Source organism: Drosophila novamexicana, unplaced genomic scaffold (assembly GCF_003285875.2).
Source record: "Drosophila novamexicana strain 15010-1031.04,08,12 unplaced genomic scaffold, DnovRS2.1 tig00000387-arrow-pilon, whole genome shotgun sequence".
Lineage (NCBI taxonomy): Eukaryota > Metazoa > Arthropoda > Insecta > Diptera > Drosophilidae > Drosophila > Drosophila novamexicana.
Window position 1 is genome coordinate 1211444 of NW_020824800.1, and position 14681 is coordinate 1226124.

The 14681-nt window shown below is 37.7% G+C and overlaps 2 protein-coding genes across 4 annotated transcripts in view; both read right to left on the bottom strand.

Annotated features, from left to right (window-relative positions):
• LOC115760135 (vesicle-associated membrane protein-associated protein A) overlaps window positions 1-14681 on the bottom strand; it is a 73706-nt gene that overhangs the window by 44560 nt on the left and 14465 nt on the right. The window lies entirely within an intron of this gene.
• On the bottom strand, window positions 12069-13649 carry LOC115760137 (S-phase kinase-associated protein 1-like). Of its 3 annotated transcripts, none has more exons than XM_030701341.1 (3): window positions 13486-13649; window positions 12541-13398; window positions 12069-12385 (listed from the first exon to the last, which is right to left on the bottom strand). In XM_030701341.1, exons 1-2 carry the CDS (start codon window positions 13567-13569, stop codon window positions 13060-13062), a joined length of 423 nt encoding a protein of 140 aa, XP_030557201.1. In that variant the 5' UTR covers window positions 13570-13649; the 3' UTR covers window positions 12069-12385; window positions 12541-13059. The 3 variants fall into 3 exon arrangements, with proteins under 3 accessions (XP_030557201.1, XP_030557199.1, XP_030557200.1); XM_030701339.1 differs by having other exon boundaries at window positions 12467-13398; XM_030701340.1 differs by having other exon boundaries at window positions 12453-13398.

The window sequence follows — 14681 nt, forward strand, 5'->3', positions numbered from 1 at the left end:
TGCCTCCTGTTGACAGTTTTTTGCGTATTTTGTGGGTGGTTTTTTTTTTTTTTTTTTTTTGGCGTTTTGTTTATTTTTTGAGGCGCGTCCAAATTAAAAACGGCAAATTTCACCATAAAAATTCATAGTCTACTCTCGGGGCGTTAAATCGTGTGACGCCCACGTTATGATCAAATTTCTCTGCTGCTCCTGTTGTTGTTTTTCCCTTCGCGTTTTGCCATATTGCGCCTTTGTTGACTTCCGTTTGCTTTTGTTGTAGCCAGCAGCATTTTTGTGGCATGCTGCCAGCCAACTCTGATGCGTTGCCAGTGTGTGTTTGTGTATATAGTTGTGCGCGTATGTGTGTGTGTGTGTGTGTGTGTGTGTGTGTATGTGTGTGTGTGTGTGTGTGTGTGTGTGTGTGTTTGTTCGTTTGCTTGTCACTTGTTGGCGGTGTGAAATTGAAGCCAGCAGCAGCAACAGCAGCAACAGTCAACGTAACGAACACCCTCTGAAAGTGGTTTATTGGGTTAGGGTTATGGTTTATGGTTTATGTGGGAATTTTAAAGCTGCTGCTGCCATTGATACCCAGTGGAATACGATTTTGAGACGCTTTAATGCAGTTCAATAAAGAGCGAGAGCGAAAATATTGCAAGGGCAAGCCTATAGTTGGCTTAAACAAGATTTTCTGTGAAACTTTGAGGTAAATATTGTATGCATGTTACATAAATTTGCAAAAAAAACCATTTAACCAATAATCAATGAGTATCAATAACATGATTATTAATTGACAGTATTTTATAAATTATATTTGCGTATGTATATATATATAATAGCAATAGTTAATTTGAAAGGAACGCCAAAGAGGCTCTATAGGAAAGTAAATTCTAGTAGTCACAATCTTAAAAGCATTGCACGAAAATCAAGTTTTTGCGAGAGTGTGAAATCTTTGGCAGCCCAAATGCATCGTGCAATCATCTCTGTTCAAAGTATTCAATTTACAATTTGGTCAACATTGACGAGCGGTTCCAGCAATGGCAAACATAGCTTGGCTCGTTGGATCTCCAATGAAGTTGTTCAATGTAATTAAGGCTGACGAACCTGACAACCAGGTCAGTCTGCCAATTGGCACTCCTTTACCCACTTGCAACCTGCAATTTTCATTCATGCAATGCAAATGCGTAAAAAGAGTCAACGGACGGACGGAGCGGATCCGTTAAGAGAACTATCTGAGCTCAACTGAACTGAGCTGAATGTCGCTCGATGCTTTTGTGCATTGTAATTTTCGCGTAATTTTGCATGGTAAACGTGAAAATGCTCTGCCATTTTTACAGCAACAATAACAACAACAGCAGATCTGCTTACGGCAAAGTCTCATTTATTTTAATGTGTCGACACTGACGACGTGCAAATGGCTGCCAGTTTGCCCTGCGCTTTTCAGCTTTTCCCGCTTTCTTCTGGGTTTTCATTTTAAAATTGCTTGCAGATGCAACTGCAGTTGCAGTCTGTGTGTATGTGTGTGTGTGTGTGTGTGTGTAAGCGTGTGTGTGTGTGTGTGCGTGCGTTGTAATTATTAAGCTGACATCGCAGCTGCCTGCCGCCTGCTGTTGCGCTTTTCATTCAATGTCTGTGGGAGCCAGCAACAACAAAAACGGGAATAACAATAGTCATGGCCATAACAATGCCAATTTTAATGGTCATTACAATAAGACAATAACCATAAAAAATACGCAGCGACACGGACAACCGTGCACAAACAACAACTATAACTACATTGTTGGCCATTTATTGGGCTTAAGGGGCTTATTAATAATATTCGGAGGCCACCTTTAACACAACTTTGAATTAAGTTGCCCAATGCAATCGAATTACATTTCAATTTGAGCAATCTGCTTTATACCAAGGTTGCAAACTGGGCTTAAACAGGCTTAAGCCTGGAATGCCAAATATTTAAAAAACAACATTTTTTCTGTTTTGATATTAATATTACACATATATAAGCCTTTAACTGGGAAAGTGCTCTAATGAGATTGGACGAATAGTACATTCTTTCAAGGAAGGAACACGATTAGAGCACTTTTACTTGTTCAAATTATTAAAATTGTTCTCAACAAAAGACAACAACGAATGTTAAATTTGTGTTTATAGCCCGATTATGTTTTATCAGCAAACAGAGAACTAATTTTTGATAAATTTGCATGCAACATTGTCATAAATTTAACTATTTATGTAACTATTCTTTGGCTATCCAGATAAGCGTTAATGTTGAACATTTGTGTTTATCGGTAGTTTTGTTCATTGTCATTGATAAATTTATTATTATTATTTTTACTTTAGCTTTGAAATATGTTGTGAAAATGTTGAAATGTTAAGCTGAAAAAATTGTTTTACATATACTAACATATTTTATGTAAAATGTTTGATAGCAGCTGTTATTGAATGAACAATATTATCAAGATATGACCAAGCCCGGCATTTATTTGTGCTCTATGTGTGCTCAATGTTTGAGACTCCATGGGAACAATCGGTCGAAAATTAAGCTACAGTATGCAACAAATCTTATCAGCCTTGAAATACTGTATCATAGAGTTCGAGTATATGTATTAGTTAAATGAAAAGAGCTGATTATTTTGTAATAATATATCATATCAGTCCGTTTTTGAGCGAGAACATGTCTAATAGTTAAGTGAAAAAACCGGCTTGGGTTTGAAAAGATAACAATCTAAATATACATTCAATCCCAACATGATAGAAGGCGTAGAAATTTCACTCAGGTTCGTCAAAATTAGGGCGAGCTAAGCGCAACAGGTTGGTTTTCCATGAGTTATAAAACTACGTTATATAAGGCCGGAAAAGCTAGCAGCAGAACCTAGAGGAAGCGTGAGAGCTCTTCTGCAGAAGAAGAACTGACTTATAAGTAAGTAACATATAAATGATAGCCTATTTTTATCAACGTATTTCCTAGATTGCCAATTGTCTGTTTTTCGGCAAGCAGAAACAGTTGAATGTAGTGTATAGATTATAAATCTAAATACCCTAAAGAGCTGAAAATTTATTGGAGCTATGATGTCGTGTACTAGCTTAACTGAAACTTCTTTGTCAATTTTCTATTGCAATGGCAGTTCAATTAGCCTGGCGTGTTGGTTTGGCAGCGAATAAGCTATAAATATCATGAATAGCCTACAAACTCACCGGGAGGCATCTGGAGAAGCATCCTTGCATAAATTTCCATCTGCAGTGGCATGGAAAGTAAAACGAAAATCCGAAAACGAATTTGTGGCACAGTTGAAATCTCTAGGGCAAGGATAACCAACAATAGAAAGGATAGGAACTGCAAGAAAAACTGCCTGCTGCATTAACCCAGCACTGTTTTGGCATTATTTAAAATCACAAACCCTTCAAATTGCATTTTAATAGAATTTATTGCGCCAAACGATTCGAAAAGAAATTCCCACAACAATATCCGCGCAGAGTCAGACCTCTGGCTGGGGATTCGAATAATTGCGCGCAACTGCAACACTTGACTGTCATGTTGTTGTTCGAGGGCTACAAAATGCTGTGCGCAGCCAAAGGATGTGATAAGAATGGCTTTTCCTTGGCTTCCCTTGTTTTTCGTGCAGCGAAGCGCATCAATTTCAAAGTACAGAAAGACAACAAATACAGAAAAATACAAAAGCAGCCTCGGCAATAGTCGGGAAAACAAATTATTACTTGGCTCTGCTCCAAAATGTTTAAATTACAATTTGCACAAAATATATGTTAGAAGCACCCAACCCAGCCAAGACGTTGACTACGGCTGAAACATGCCTGAAGGAAACCATTTCAGCCCGCCCATGGCGACTGCCCATGGGCATAATTTTCACGTAAATCCACAGCCTTGGAATGGGCGTTGCTCCAGCTAGTTGCTCCCTTGATAAACTGCTCCGGGAATTGGCATGTCACCTGCTGTTGATCTTTGTGTTTCGGCTTATCAATATTGCGTATACGCCACATGTGCAATTTCTGTAAGTTTATTTATAGCTGAATAAACAATTTTGTGAATTGGTCATTTTATTTACAAATCTCAAATGCAGTCTGCAGTTACGATTCTTAGGTGAAACAAACGATATATCAAATCGGTTTGATATCTATGCAAATACAACTTTAGACGTGGAGCTTTAGATAGAACAGGAAGACTGAAACTGTCATATATATGTATTTAACAGGCATACAAATGCATAAATGAAGTCATTAGGCTCAATAACAACGCTGCAAGGAAGGATAATTCTTCAACTGATGGCTATTTTTATGAAAATTCCTATTGTGTTAATTGCCAAAAAATGAATGCATGAACTAATAAACGATAAGACAAAGGGCAACGAAAGGCGCACAGGACCAAAGGCAAAAGATCAAAATAGTTGAAATGCCATTAGCAAAATATGCTGAGAGCTGTGCTAAGGATAACAGCAGGCGCCAACATCAGGGGAATCATCAAGGGCCTCGGGCTGCGTCTGACCACAATTGTGTGGTTACGTGATGATGTTTTAGCTGCTGATGCTCCTACGGCTGAGGGTCGCGTTTCTTTAACGCTTAGCTCATAATTTCAGCTGCCCTTTTCTTTGCACCCAGCCTTTAAAAAAATATAACAAAAAACTAATGATGTGTGTGGTTTAGTTTTTTGGTGACCAGGATGGAGGCCTGGCGGCTGCTCGCGCATATTTAAATTAAACAGGTTTTGTTTGTGGTCCTTAAATTTAAATTTGAGCCAGGAGTGAAAGCGGAGCTCCCGTGGACAACTTCCGGATGACAGGCATTTAAAAATGCATTAAGAGCTTTAATTAAAATTCTGTTGAAACGACTTTTTGAAAGTTGGCAAGGACTAAAAACTGAAAATGTCTGCATCTCCTTTGTGCCAACTTTTTGGCAGGGCAATGCCCTCTCATTCATAATTCACCTTTAAAAAAAAAAGATATAAGATACCAAAAATATAGTGGCTCATGTCCATGACGAGAAGTGCCATATGTCGCCGTTGGGTGACGTTGCCGTTGGCACTTCACACGCATGACAACGTGTCCTTTTAATATCCTGTGTGCGCAGCGTTTCAAAACTTCCGCTAGCATATAAATAAAATGAAATATGAATACGAATTGCTTGCATACAAATAACTGAACGCTGAAAAGCACTGAAACTACAAAGAGTAAATACCATTTACATCAATGCTTCATTTCTGGCGTGCTCAATTAAGGAAGAGTTTATAGGAATTCTTCATTATTATGTTACTTTCCAGTTTGATTTGATATCCAGCTGAGATCTTTTAACATCTATTCAACTGTGTCGTGTTCAAGCTCATGAACTTTTTGTACGTGTTGATATTGAAATTGAATTATATCGAGTAAGCCTTAAATAATTGAGTGCTTAAATTATTATTTTTATATTTGAAAAGACTTTAGCTAGCGCTTATCACGCATAGCATCGATAGTTGTAACATAAAACAAGTGAGCTCCATTCGGAATAGTTAGTTTTTATATAATGTAATTCAAAAATGCATGCGATTATTATGCTCATTAATATACGCATGCCCATACACAGGCACAAGCATCCTTGCATACATACATTAATGCATACATACATGCATACATTAATGCATACATACATGCATACATACATGCATACATACATGCATACATACATGCATACATACATGCATACATACATGCATACATACATGCATACATACATGCATACATACATGCCTACATACATGCATACATACATGCATACATACATGCATACATACCTGCATACATACATGCATACATACATGCATACATACATGCATACATACATGCATACATACATGCATACATACATGCATACATACATGCATACATACATGCATACATACATGCATACATACATGCATACATACATGCATACATGCATGCATACATGTACATATAAGCGCTAACCAGTAATTAGGGCTTTAGCAAAAAAGTGCAGCTTATGGAATTTCTGACCTATTAATTGGTAAAGGGATGCTTAAATCAGATTTAATAAAATATCAATTACCTTACAAGTACGCGAGTTGCTGACTTCTGACTCGTTCAAACTTTACGATAAAGAAATATACGATTTACCTAATATACCTAATCTGGATGGGTAAAGTCTTTTCATTCCGCCGGTAAGGAATTTGCACTCTATAAGCTGAGCGAACTAATTGGCATCTCCCCATACCCTGTAGCTATTATAAACATTGATTTGTATGAAACAAACTGAATTAAACTAGGAACATATACACAGAGCAGAGCATACAATAGAATCGCAATTGGAATTCTATTTATTGAATTTAAAAATAAAACACGCTATTGAATGTTTCCGTTATAGAATATTTGTATTTTAACAAATAGACAAATACAATTTTGGTTTAAAATTGTTGTGTATTTTCAAATGGAATTCTTATTTAATTGATTTTGATACCTGATCTGATACCTTCTATACTATGCCACATGTCAAATTTGGCAACTCTAGCTCTTAAAACCAAAGATATATGCGCAAAAAACAGGATATTAATGTCGATATTGATCGCTTGCGACGCTCGAGACTGTGCGGATCATAGAAATACCTGAGTTCCAATTCTCTAGTTCTAGCTTTCTACATTAACGCTTTTAGCCGTGCGGATAGACATACAGTAAGACCGTCAGACAGACATGGCCTTATCGATGCGTCTGTTGGTGCTGATCCTTATCGGTTCGGAGATGTCTCTCTCTGCCTGTTACATAGATTTGCACAAAACAATCATACCCCTTTTAGACATTTCAGTTCGTTCAGGGTATAATTATTTTTGTTCATATGCGAACATTTTGTGTATTCGTTTTCAAATGTTGTTGTCTGATGTGCATAATTATTTACAAATATCATGGTAATATGATACATTGCAACAATTCGATAATTGGAATTCGCATAATTTGACCTACTCGTGCTGATGTTAAATGATTTAACAACAACAATAACTGCCCCATGCTTCGCCCCCTGCAACACCTGCACACAAATTTCAATTAGGAGCATTTGCTGAATTGTGCTAAATATTTCGAGTGTCCGGTCCGAAATTAATTTGTTTGTGTAACAGAACAAACTAACAACAGTTGCTGTCCAACCCCTTCCACCATCCAATTCCACACAGCTCAACACTCGGCGAGTTCTTGGCCAGGTGCTGTTCAAACAAATTGCGTACGTGTATATGGGTCCTGCTTGGGTCCTTTGCTCCTTTGGTAATTGTAATGCAAGCAAATAAACGAGCAAGTGAAACACGAATATTCATACACGACACTGCCCAACAATGGGTACAGCGAGCTCAGCTTGTGATACAAGGACATACAGCAACAACAACAATATTTGGCAAATTGATGCAGGGATAGGGATAGGAAGGTAAAGGGGTGGACTGCGCCACTGCGCAGCAAGTGTCACAAATTTCACAATCAACACAAATTTTTAATTTCAATTCTGTTTTTTTATTTCCAGCTTGTAACAGATTAGAATTTATATCCTGCCAACACCTGCTGCCATTCCTTGTCCCCAAGCGACAATCGAATTAAGTTAGCTATGCTAACACCAGGCCCAAATACGAATTGTTTGTGTCCTTGGACTGCACTTGGGTTTCACTTATGGATCCCCACATGATGGTTATTGTTTAAACGGTTTCCATTTCAGTTTTGACCATAGTTTTAGAAAAATTATTAATACATAACAAACTGTGATTTTGAAAAGAATTTGTATAAAATTTAATGTTTTGAGCTGATCGGCTTTAAAATAATTTTCAAAGATCTTTATGAAAGTTATTCTGATACGTTTTTCACACATTTTGCACTCCCAATTTGAATTAAAAATGCCAGTCAAAGGTTTATTGACCGAAAGCTTATTAATCCAGTTCAAGAGCCTCAAGATGCGGGTAGATTTAAATTGTGCCCGAACGGACGGGTATAAAATTGATTAATTATTCATGTTTAACTTATTGAAATGTGAATTGGAAGTTAATCGTAATGTGGCTTAAAAGTGAATACAATAATATTTTACAATTTTACACAGCTCTTGACATATTTTTGCTTCTTTGGCATAGTTGTTGCAAAGTTGCATGGGCTTTCATATCGAGTTTTCACTGTAAGAATTCTGAGCGTTTTTCATTAACGCAATTTGAGTTAACTCAAAGGTCTCTTGCTGTCTGTAAAGTGTTGTGTTCAATTGCAGAACACGACTCTCGAAATTAAAACCCGTTTCTAGCCAACTCCGAGGGTTCAACAATTTCGGTCCAGGGCAAAAATTAACTTCACAGTTGCTTGCAATGCTCTATCTGTCAATCGATGCAGCAGTTGTTCGAATTCGTTTTCATTTTCCTTTTAGCCTTTGTTTTTGTTGTTTTTTTTTTTTTTTTGAGGTGGAGTCGTGACAGGGACTGGGAACCTACGAACTGACCTATAAATCATCTAATGGCCGCAGCGTTCGGTTTAGTTTTTGCGCCTGTCCCCGCAGCTGCCCTACCGCGCGTCCCTTAGCCAAACATTGGTCAATATTTGTGCGAAATGCGGTTGCAGCCACACCGACACAAAACACTCTCCATCATTCGCGGCATGGCAAACGGGGCTTGGCTCGGTTTTGGTTTTGGTTTTGGGTTTCGTTTGGATTTTGTTGCTGCTCCTAACGTTTTAGGTTTGGGAATTTGTGCAGCACTTGCATTGAATGCCTGTCTGTCTGACTGATCGGGCGTGTGTGTGTGTGTTCTGTTTGTGTGCATGTGTACGTGTATGTATGTGTGTTGGCCAAGACAAGCTTTTAGTTGTTTAAATTTGAGCTGCAGCGTGTGGCCCATGCAAATAAAACAAAGCGAAAAGGAGCTGTATTCATACAGAGCTTTCAGTTCGACAATATTTTTCGCTTTGATTTTACTTTTTTCTTCGATTTTGGCGAATTTCCTATTGCATATTTCAGTTATTTCCGCTTGGTAAGAGTCATCCTTCCATTTGCTTAATTTCCGTTTTTTTTTTTCTCTATTGCTTTTCTGCATTATTTCAATTGGTCTGCCCTTTGTGTACAAATATTTTTGGAATTCAGTTTACATTTCTGATACTCTGGACTCACAGATGAACATCTGTTTTACAGTTCATTTGTTATCGAATTGAATTTTACTTGTCAGTTTTCTTTTTCATTCCTGACGGCACTACATGGCGTATGCGCAATGCATTTGCCATGTGTCATAGATACGGAAAAATTAAATTAAACTCACCCGAGTGTTAAATTGCCAAGAGCTATACGATACTGATAAGAATAACGATACTGCTTAGTAAGAAGAACTGAAAACTTGGCGATGATTTATGACTGTTATTTCCAAAAAGAGTCTAGCCTGCCTTATAAGGCCAATTTGAAACAGTTACAAATAGTAATCAATTAAAAGCTGCTGACGTTAGAGAAGATTTGAGAATTCAATGAGAGCAATTGTGTAAATCTTTAACTCAAACATATTGTGACTGATTGGTGATCGCACAGACCAAAATGTAACCTGGAATATTTTACTGTAGTTCCAACTTTTTTTCAGATCTTTATAAATACATCTCTTTTTCTATTAATGCAATAGACTCTTCTCATTTGTTAATCAGATAGTTCGGGTACATTTACGTTTATGTTTTAAATTTCAAGTAAAAAAATTGGAGGACATTTTTTATTTTGCCAACATAGAAAGTGTTGAAATTTGTCAGATAAAAGTATTAAAGGAAGTGGGCAAAATTATCAACCTCCACAGTTTTGGCTAGGGTCACAAAATTAAGCAGGTTGACATCCTCAATTAACCCACACACAAATTGTCAAATCCATAGCTAGGATCCTAAAATTCCTTGCTTGAGCTAACAGTCTTAAAGTCGCAAGCGCACTAATCAAGAGGACTCTTTCGGCTGATAAATCAGTTTCTACTAGATACTATCTACGCAGTGTTTTTACTTATTTTCAAATTGTTAATGAGTCAAATAAAAATTAAAAGCATTTGCTTAATGCTGAGACGCGTAGGCAGAGGGTATCGCAAAGTACGAGGTCCCAAAGAAGGACTAAAATCTAAGTCCGCTTGAGCCAGAAGTTGCGGTAAGTCCCAAAATAGCCATAAATTTTAACGTTTTAACGTTTTTAAAAAGAAGCAGACGGTCGGATGGATAAAAATAAAAAAGAGACCGCACACGGTGCACCAGAAGGCGTGGCATAGAGGGAGAAAAAAAGGTCATAAAGGAGGCCTCAAAAAACTTGGCCAACTAAGGCCTGAGGAAATATGCTTAATTTACTTTTGTTGCGTAGCACGCTTCCTCTTCTCTTCTTGTTTTTGGTTTCCTCCAGCGACCCTAATGACACTTTAATAAATGCATTTCATTTGCATTTAAACAAGTAATAAAGCTCTGGTCAGTAGTGCCCGGCCTTCGCTTGATAAAAGCCCAAACCAATCTGGCCATATTAGATATGGTCGTAACATGAGAGTCGATTTAAGTTTATGATCAAGAATGAACCCTTATCATTAACTTCATGACTGGTACTGCTGACAGCCATTTGGGGAGGGCGTCTGTAGAAAGTTATTATCTTGCATTTCAAATAGTTTAGTTTTAACAGGTTAACTTGACACAAAGACTAAAAGGCTTATCTAACCACATATGATTGTTAAAGGTTCGGTTTATGGAACAAATAAATTTCATTTAATAATAATATGCAGCATCAAAAGAATTGCTGGGAAGTGCAAGTTGCACGTCCGGTTGTGAGCTAGTTGCATAGTTGCGCCACGGACGTACAGCAAAATGATATTGTTTAAGTGCAAATGGTAAGTGGCGGCATCATGTTGTTGCCTTTAGGGAGACGAATGCGGCACGAGGAGCGCGGACTCTCAGCAAAACATTGGTTTTTGTTTAACGGCTGCATTAAAATAAAAGTAACTTTTTCTATATGTGACACCGACTTGCTGATGTCCTACTTCCACTTCACATACTATTTTTTGGGCTCTGAAACTTAGTTATGGGTTCAATTCGAATGCAAACCAGTCCTAAATAAAAATTAGCAAAACTGTTTATACAAAATCATGGCCAACCTTTCTCAAAAGAAGGGTGTGCTGAGCTCCACATAGACAACGCTGCCCGCAATCAAGAACACGCACGCATACATCCCCCACACACACACACACAAGAGAAACTAAACAGCATCCGCTGGAGTAGGTGGCGGCAGAGTATCAAGAACGGCGACAGCAATGTCGGTGGCAGCAGCGCGCGGCATTAGGCACGTCGGCAACATAAATATTTTAATTTTGCTAAAAATTTGTGCTGAAAAGTCGCTTTTTTGTATTAGGAAGTGCGAGGCGAAGACACAAACATGCACACACACTCACACACACACGCGCGCGGAGCATTAACTAAACAAAATGGCGTCGACGAAAGGATGCGCAACGCAGCGCAGCGTTCGTAATTGTTGTTGTTGTTGCTGTGGTTGCCGTCTGCCAGGGCGATGTTGGTAATGATAAGCGTTGTTAGTGTTTTACTTTAATAGGCAAAATTATGCGCACACGGACACAAACACAGCCACAGGCACAGACACATAGACACGCATGCAGACACTGGCACACTATCATACAAAGGCTTTGACTCAAACACGGCTCAAAGGCATAAATTATTGCGGTTAACAGACAACACAGCAGAGAACATTGTGGTAGCAGCAGTGGGAGCACTAGCAGCAGCCGTTGCAGGAACTGAATCTTTTGCCGTGTACTGAAATGCCGCTGGCTGCGCTGTGCCGAGCTTTAACCAAATTAAAATAGTGTCGGCCTGGCCTAAATGCAGCTTCCTCGCGCTTTTCCCAGCAATATAATGAGTCAAATTTAACTCATACCATTGCAACGAGTATTCTCCTTTTGCCACGAAGAGTGCCGACCACCACGAAGACGTACAAACTTCACCTTTTCACTATAGTTACCTTTTTTGAAACTACTAATTTCAGACTCCAAATATCGTATATAGCGCGACATAATAGAAAGTTAATTTTTTAGTGTAAAAACATAATATAAGCTACCTGGCATTACACGCATCAGATAAATCGTTTGATAATCTACGGCTTTTATAATTTATTTAATACCTCTGCACTTAATTATTGTATAATTTACTGATTTCACAATTCTTCTGCAAAAGCCGAAAAGCAAGCCGCCAACATTGACCCTAGTCCACAATGCAGTTTATCGACGATTCTTTTCCCATTCTCGAAACATGCATTAAAAAGATGGTAATATAATTTTTTTCGGACGAGTTTCCAGAGCCATATGAATCTGATATGTATGCCATATGCATAAATAGTATGGAAACTATTGTTTCTACAAATATCTTGACCAAATTAATTATTGGAAGGTAGCTGCCGCCAGTTATGATTACCACTAGTTAAAAGGAAAAATAATATATATGAAGTAATTGAAATTATATTGTACTGTCAGATATAATTACAGAGTAATACGAACTGGTAATTTGCGAGTATATTACTGAAGTCTTGTATATAAGGTTGCCCTTTATGTTCTGATATTCTTTCCCATACCTTTGATTCTAGAAATTTGAAGTTATAAGCAGGTTCCATTGCATCTGTTTATTGAAGCGAAGCACGTCTTTGTGCAGTCACCTTAAATACGGCATACAAAATTCCGATGCTGACGGCAAGTATTATTAGAACTTTAAGCGCACAGCTTAAAATAGAGGAATCGTGATCATGAAGCGAACAGTAGTCGTAATGATGTGAATAGTGCCCATCATGACAACGATCTCCAGAGAATATATGCCTCCATGCTTTCTGTGGTAGTTCCAATAGTACATATATTCTGGATTTTTGCCTGAAACACTCGGGATGTTCTGCCCTCAAATGGGCCTCACAAATCCTTCCGTGCGGCGACAGCTTACAGATAAAATTTAGAAAATGCTTATATGGATTTAGCCCAGACATGATGCTTTCAAATAATAAAAACTTCCTGGCGAGTTGTTTTATTTATAAATGAATCGAATTCTATACACTGCCACTGACAAACATTTCATAGATGTCTACCACAAGTTTGCAAAATACAAATTAATCGTAGTACTCTCCGGCGGGAGCGGAATTAGTTTTTATTTCGAATAGCTTTCGTATTTCATCCGGGGTCTTGCCTGTGATCATATTGGCCACTGCCTTGCAGGTGAGCGTGAGTAACCCCTTGATATTCAAATAATTGGCAGCTTGGATCAGTTCGAAAAGTGTGGATTGGTCAACACTGACAAACTGTGTGTCCCAGGGATCATTGATGCACTGCGTGTCCCCTGCAGGATCATATTTGTGATGTTCGGCCCATTCTAAAACTTTGCGCAAAATAGCTGCACTCACTTTCAGCTTTGGCGGATCACCCTCTTCCGTACAGCACACCAGTAAAGGCTTAAAAAGGCAGATATTCTCTTACATTTTCATGATATTGCAAATACACATTCTTTTCCATGGGAAAACTTTTTACAAATTTCTTACCCTAATTATGTCTGAGCACTGGGCTATTTGATCATCTGTCTCAATAATTATATCATCGGAAGTCAGAAATTTTATAACAGGCATGGTTGACTTTATGGCCTTAAGAACTTCTCGTTGCAATTTTCTTTTACCTGCCGGAATTTTTGACAGGAATTTCAAATAGGGATGAGCGATATTTAGACAGCCCGTAAAAGAATTTAAAATTGACTTGAATCTATTACCAATATCAAAATGATAAGTCATCGAGTTAGTTCCTCAGCGAAAATAATGTGTTTTAATTAGTTTTTTTTTTTATAAGGATTTTATTTCTTAAAACTGAGTAATTAAATGTTGCGATGACGATATTACTGACGATGAATTTTAGATTGTTTTATACTATCGTTGTTCCGTGCAGTTGTATGTCAGAAGCAGAAGGAGGCATGTCCGACCCCATAGAGTATAGAACAAGTCGATCTGATTGCCTGTGCTACCGCATGTCTGTCCGTGTGTGGGTAACGTTAAAATTAAAGTCAAGTACGACTTGGTTTAAATCATTGATACCAACTTATTATCCATTTAATCGATAATAGTCGATATCGAAATCCTGTTCTAAGGATGTCTCAGACCTTATAGGAGCTGTACACAATAAATTTGATATGTAGGCAATCCCTATCATGTCTGTCAACACACAAGTCATACTTATGCCGTAATAAATTCAGAAAGTCCTATCCTAACTCTGATTGCTTAATCTGGTAATTTTCTGGCATTCATAAGGCACATCGAGTTACTCTTTGGATGGTGTTTATAATAAAATAGCGAAATATAATTAAATTGTTTTTAATGTTTGTAAAAAAGTTATTCATTTTAATGTTATATTCCTTAATAAAAGAAATGGTTGAACGATATGATTTTGCCACGCCCACTAGAGGAAGGTAAATCCCGAAAATATACAAATCCTTATCAGCGACTGTTTATGATCGAAAGTATATGGGCAACAAAGTGGAATAAATTTATTTTTATCAAAATACTAGTTTTGGCCGCAACGTTCTTCTTCAGCCGTAATCCTAAAAAACACTTTTTTCAAATTATTTTATTAGTGAAACCTCTTGAAGGGTCGGTTTTTAAAGTTAGAACTGACTGTCGATATCGATAATATTTCAGAGTTGATCAGGATAAAGCACAAATTCCAATCAATTAAAATCATATTATCGTTTATC

Excerpts from the sequence above, each read along its gene's own strand:
- LOC115760137 (XM_030701341.1), bottom strand. The coding sequence starts at position 13,569 with ATGCCTGTTATAAAATTTCTGACTTCCGATGATATAATTATTGAGACA. Across the intron at positions 13,399-13,485 it reads AGTGCTCAGACATAATTAGG|CCTTTACTGGTGTGCTGTAC; the intron begins GTAAGAAATTTG and ends TGCCTTTTTAAG.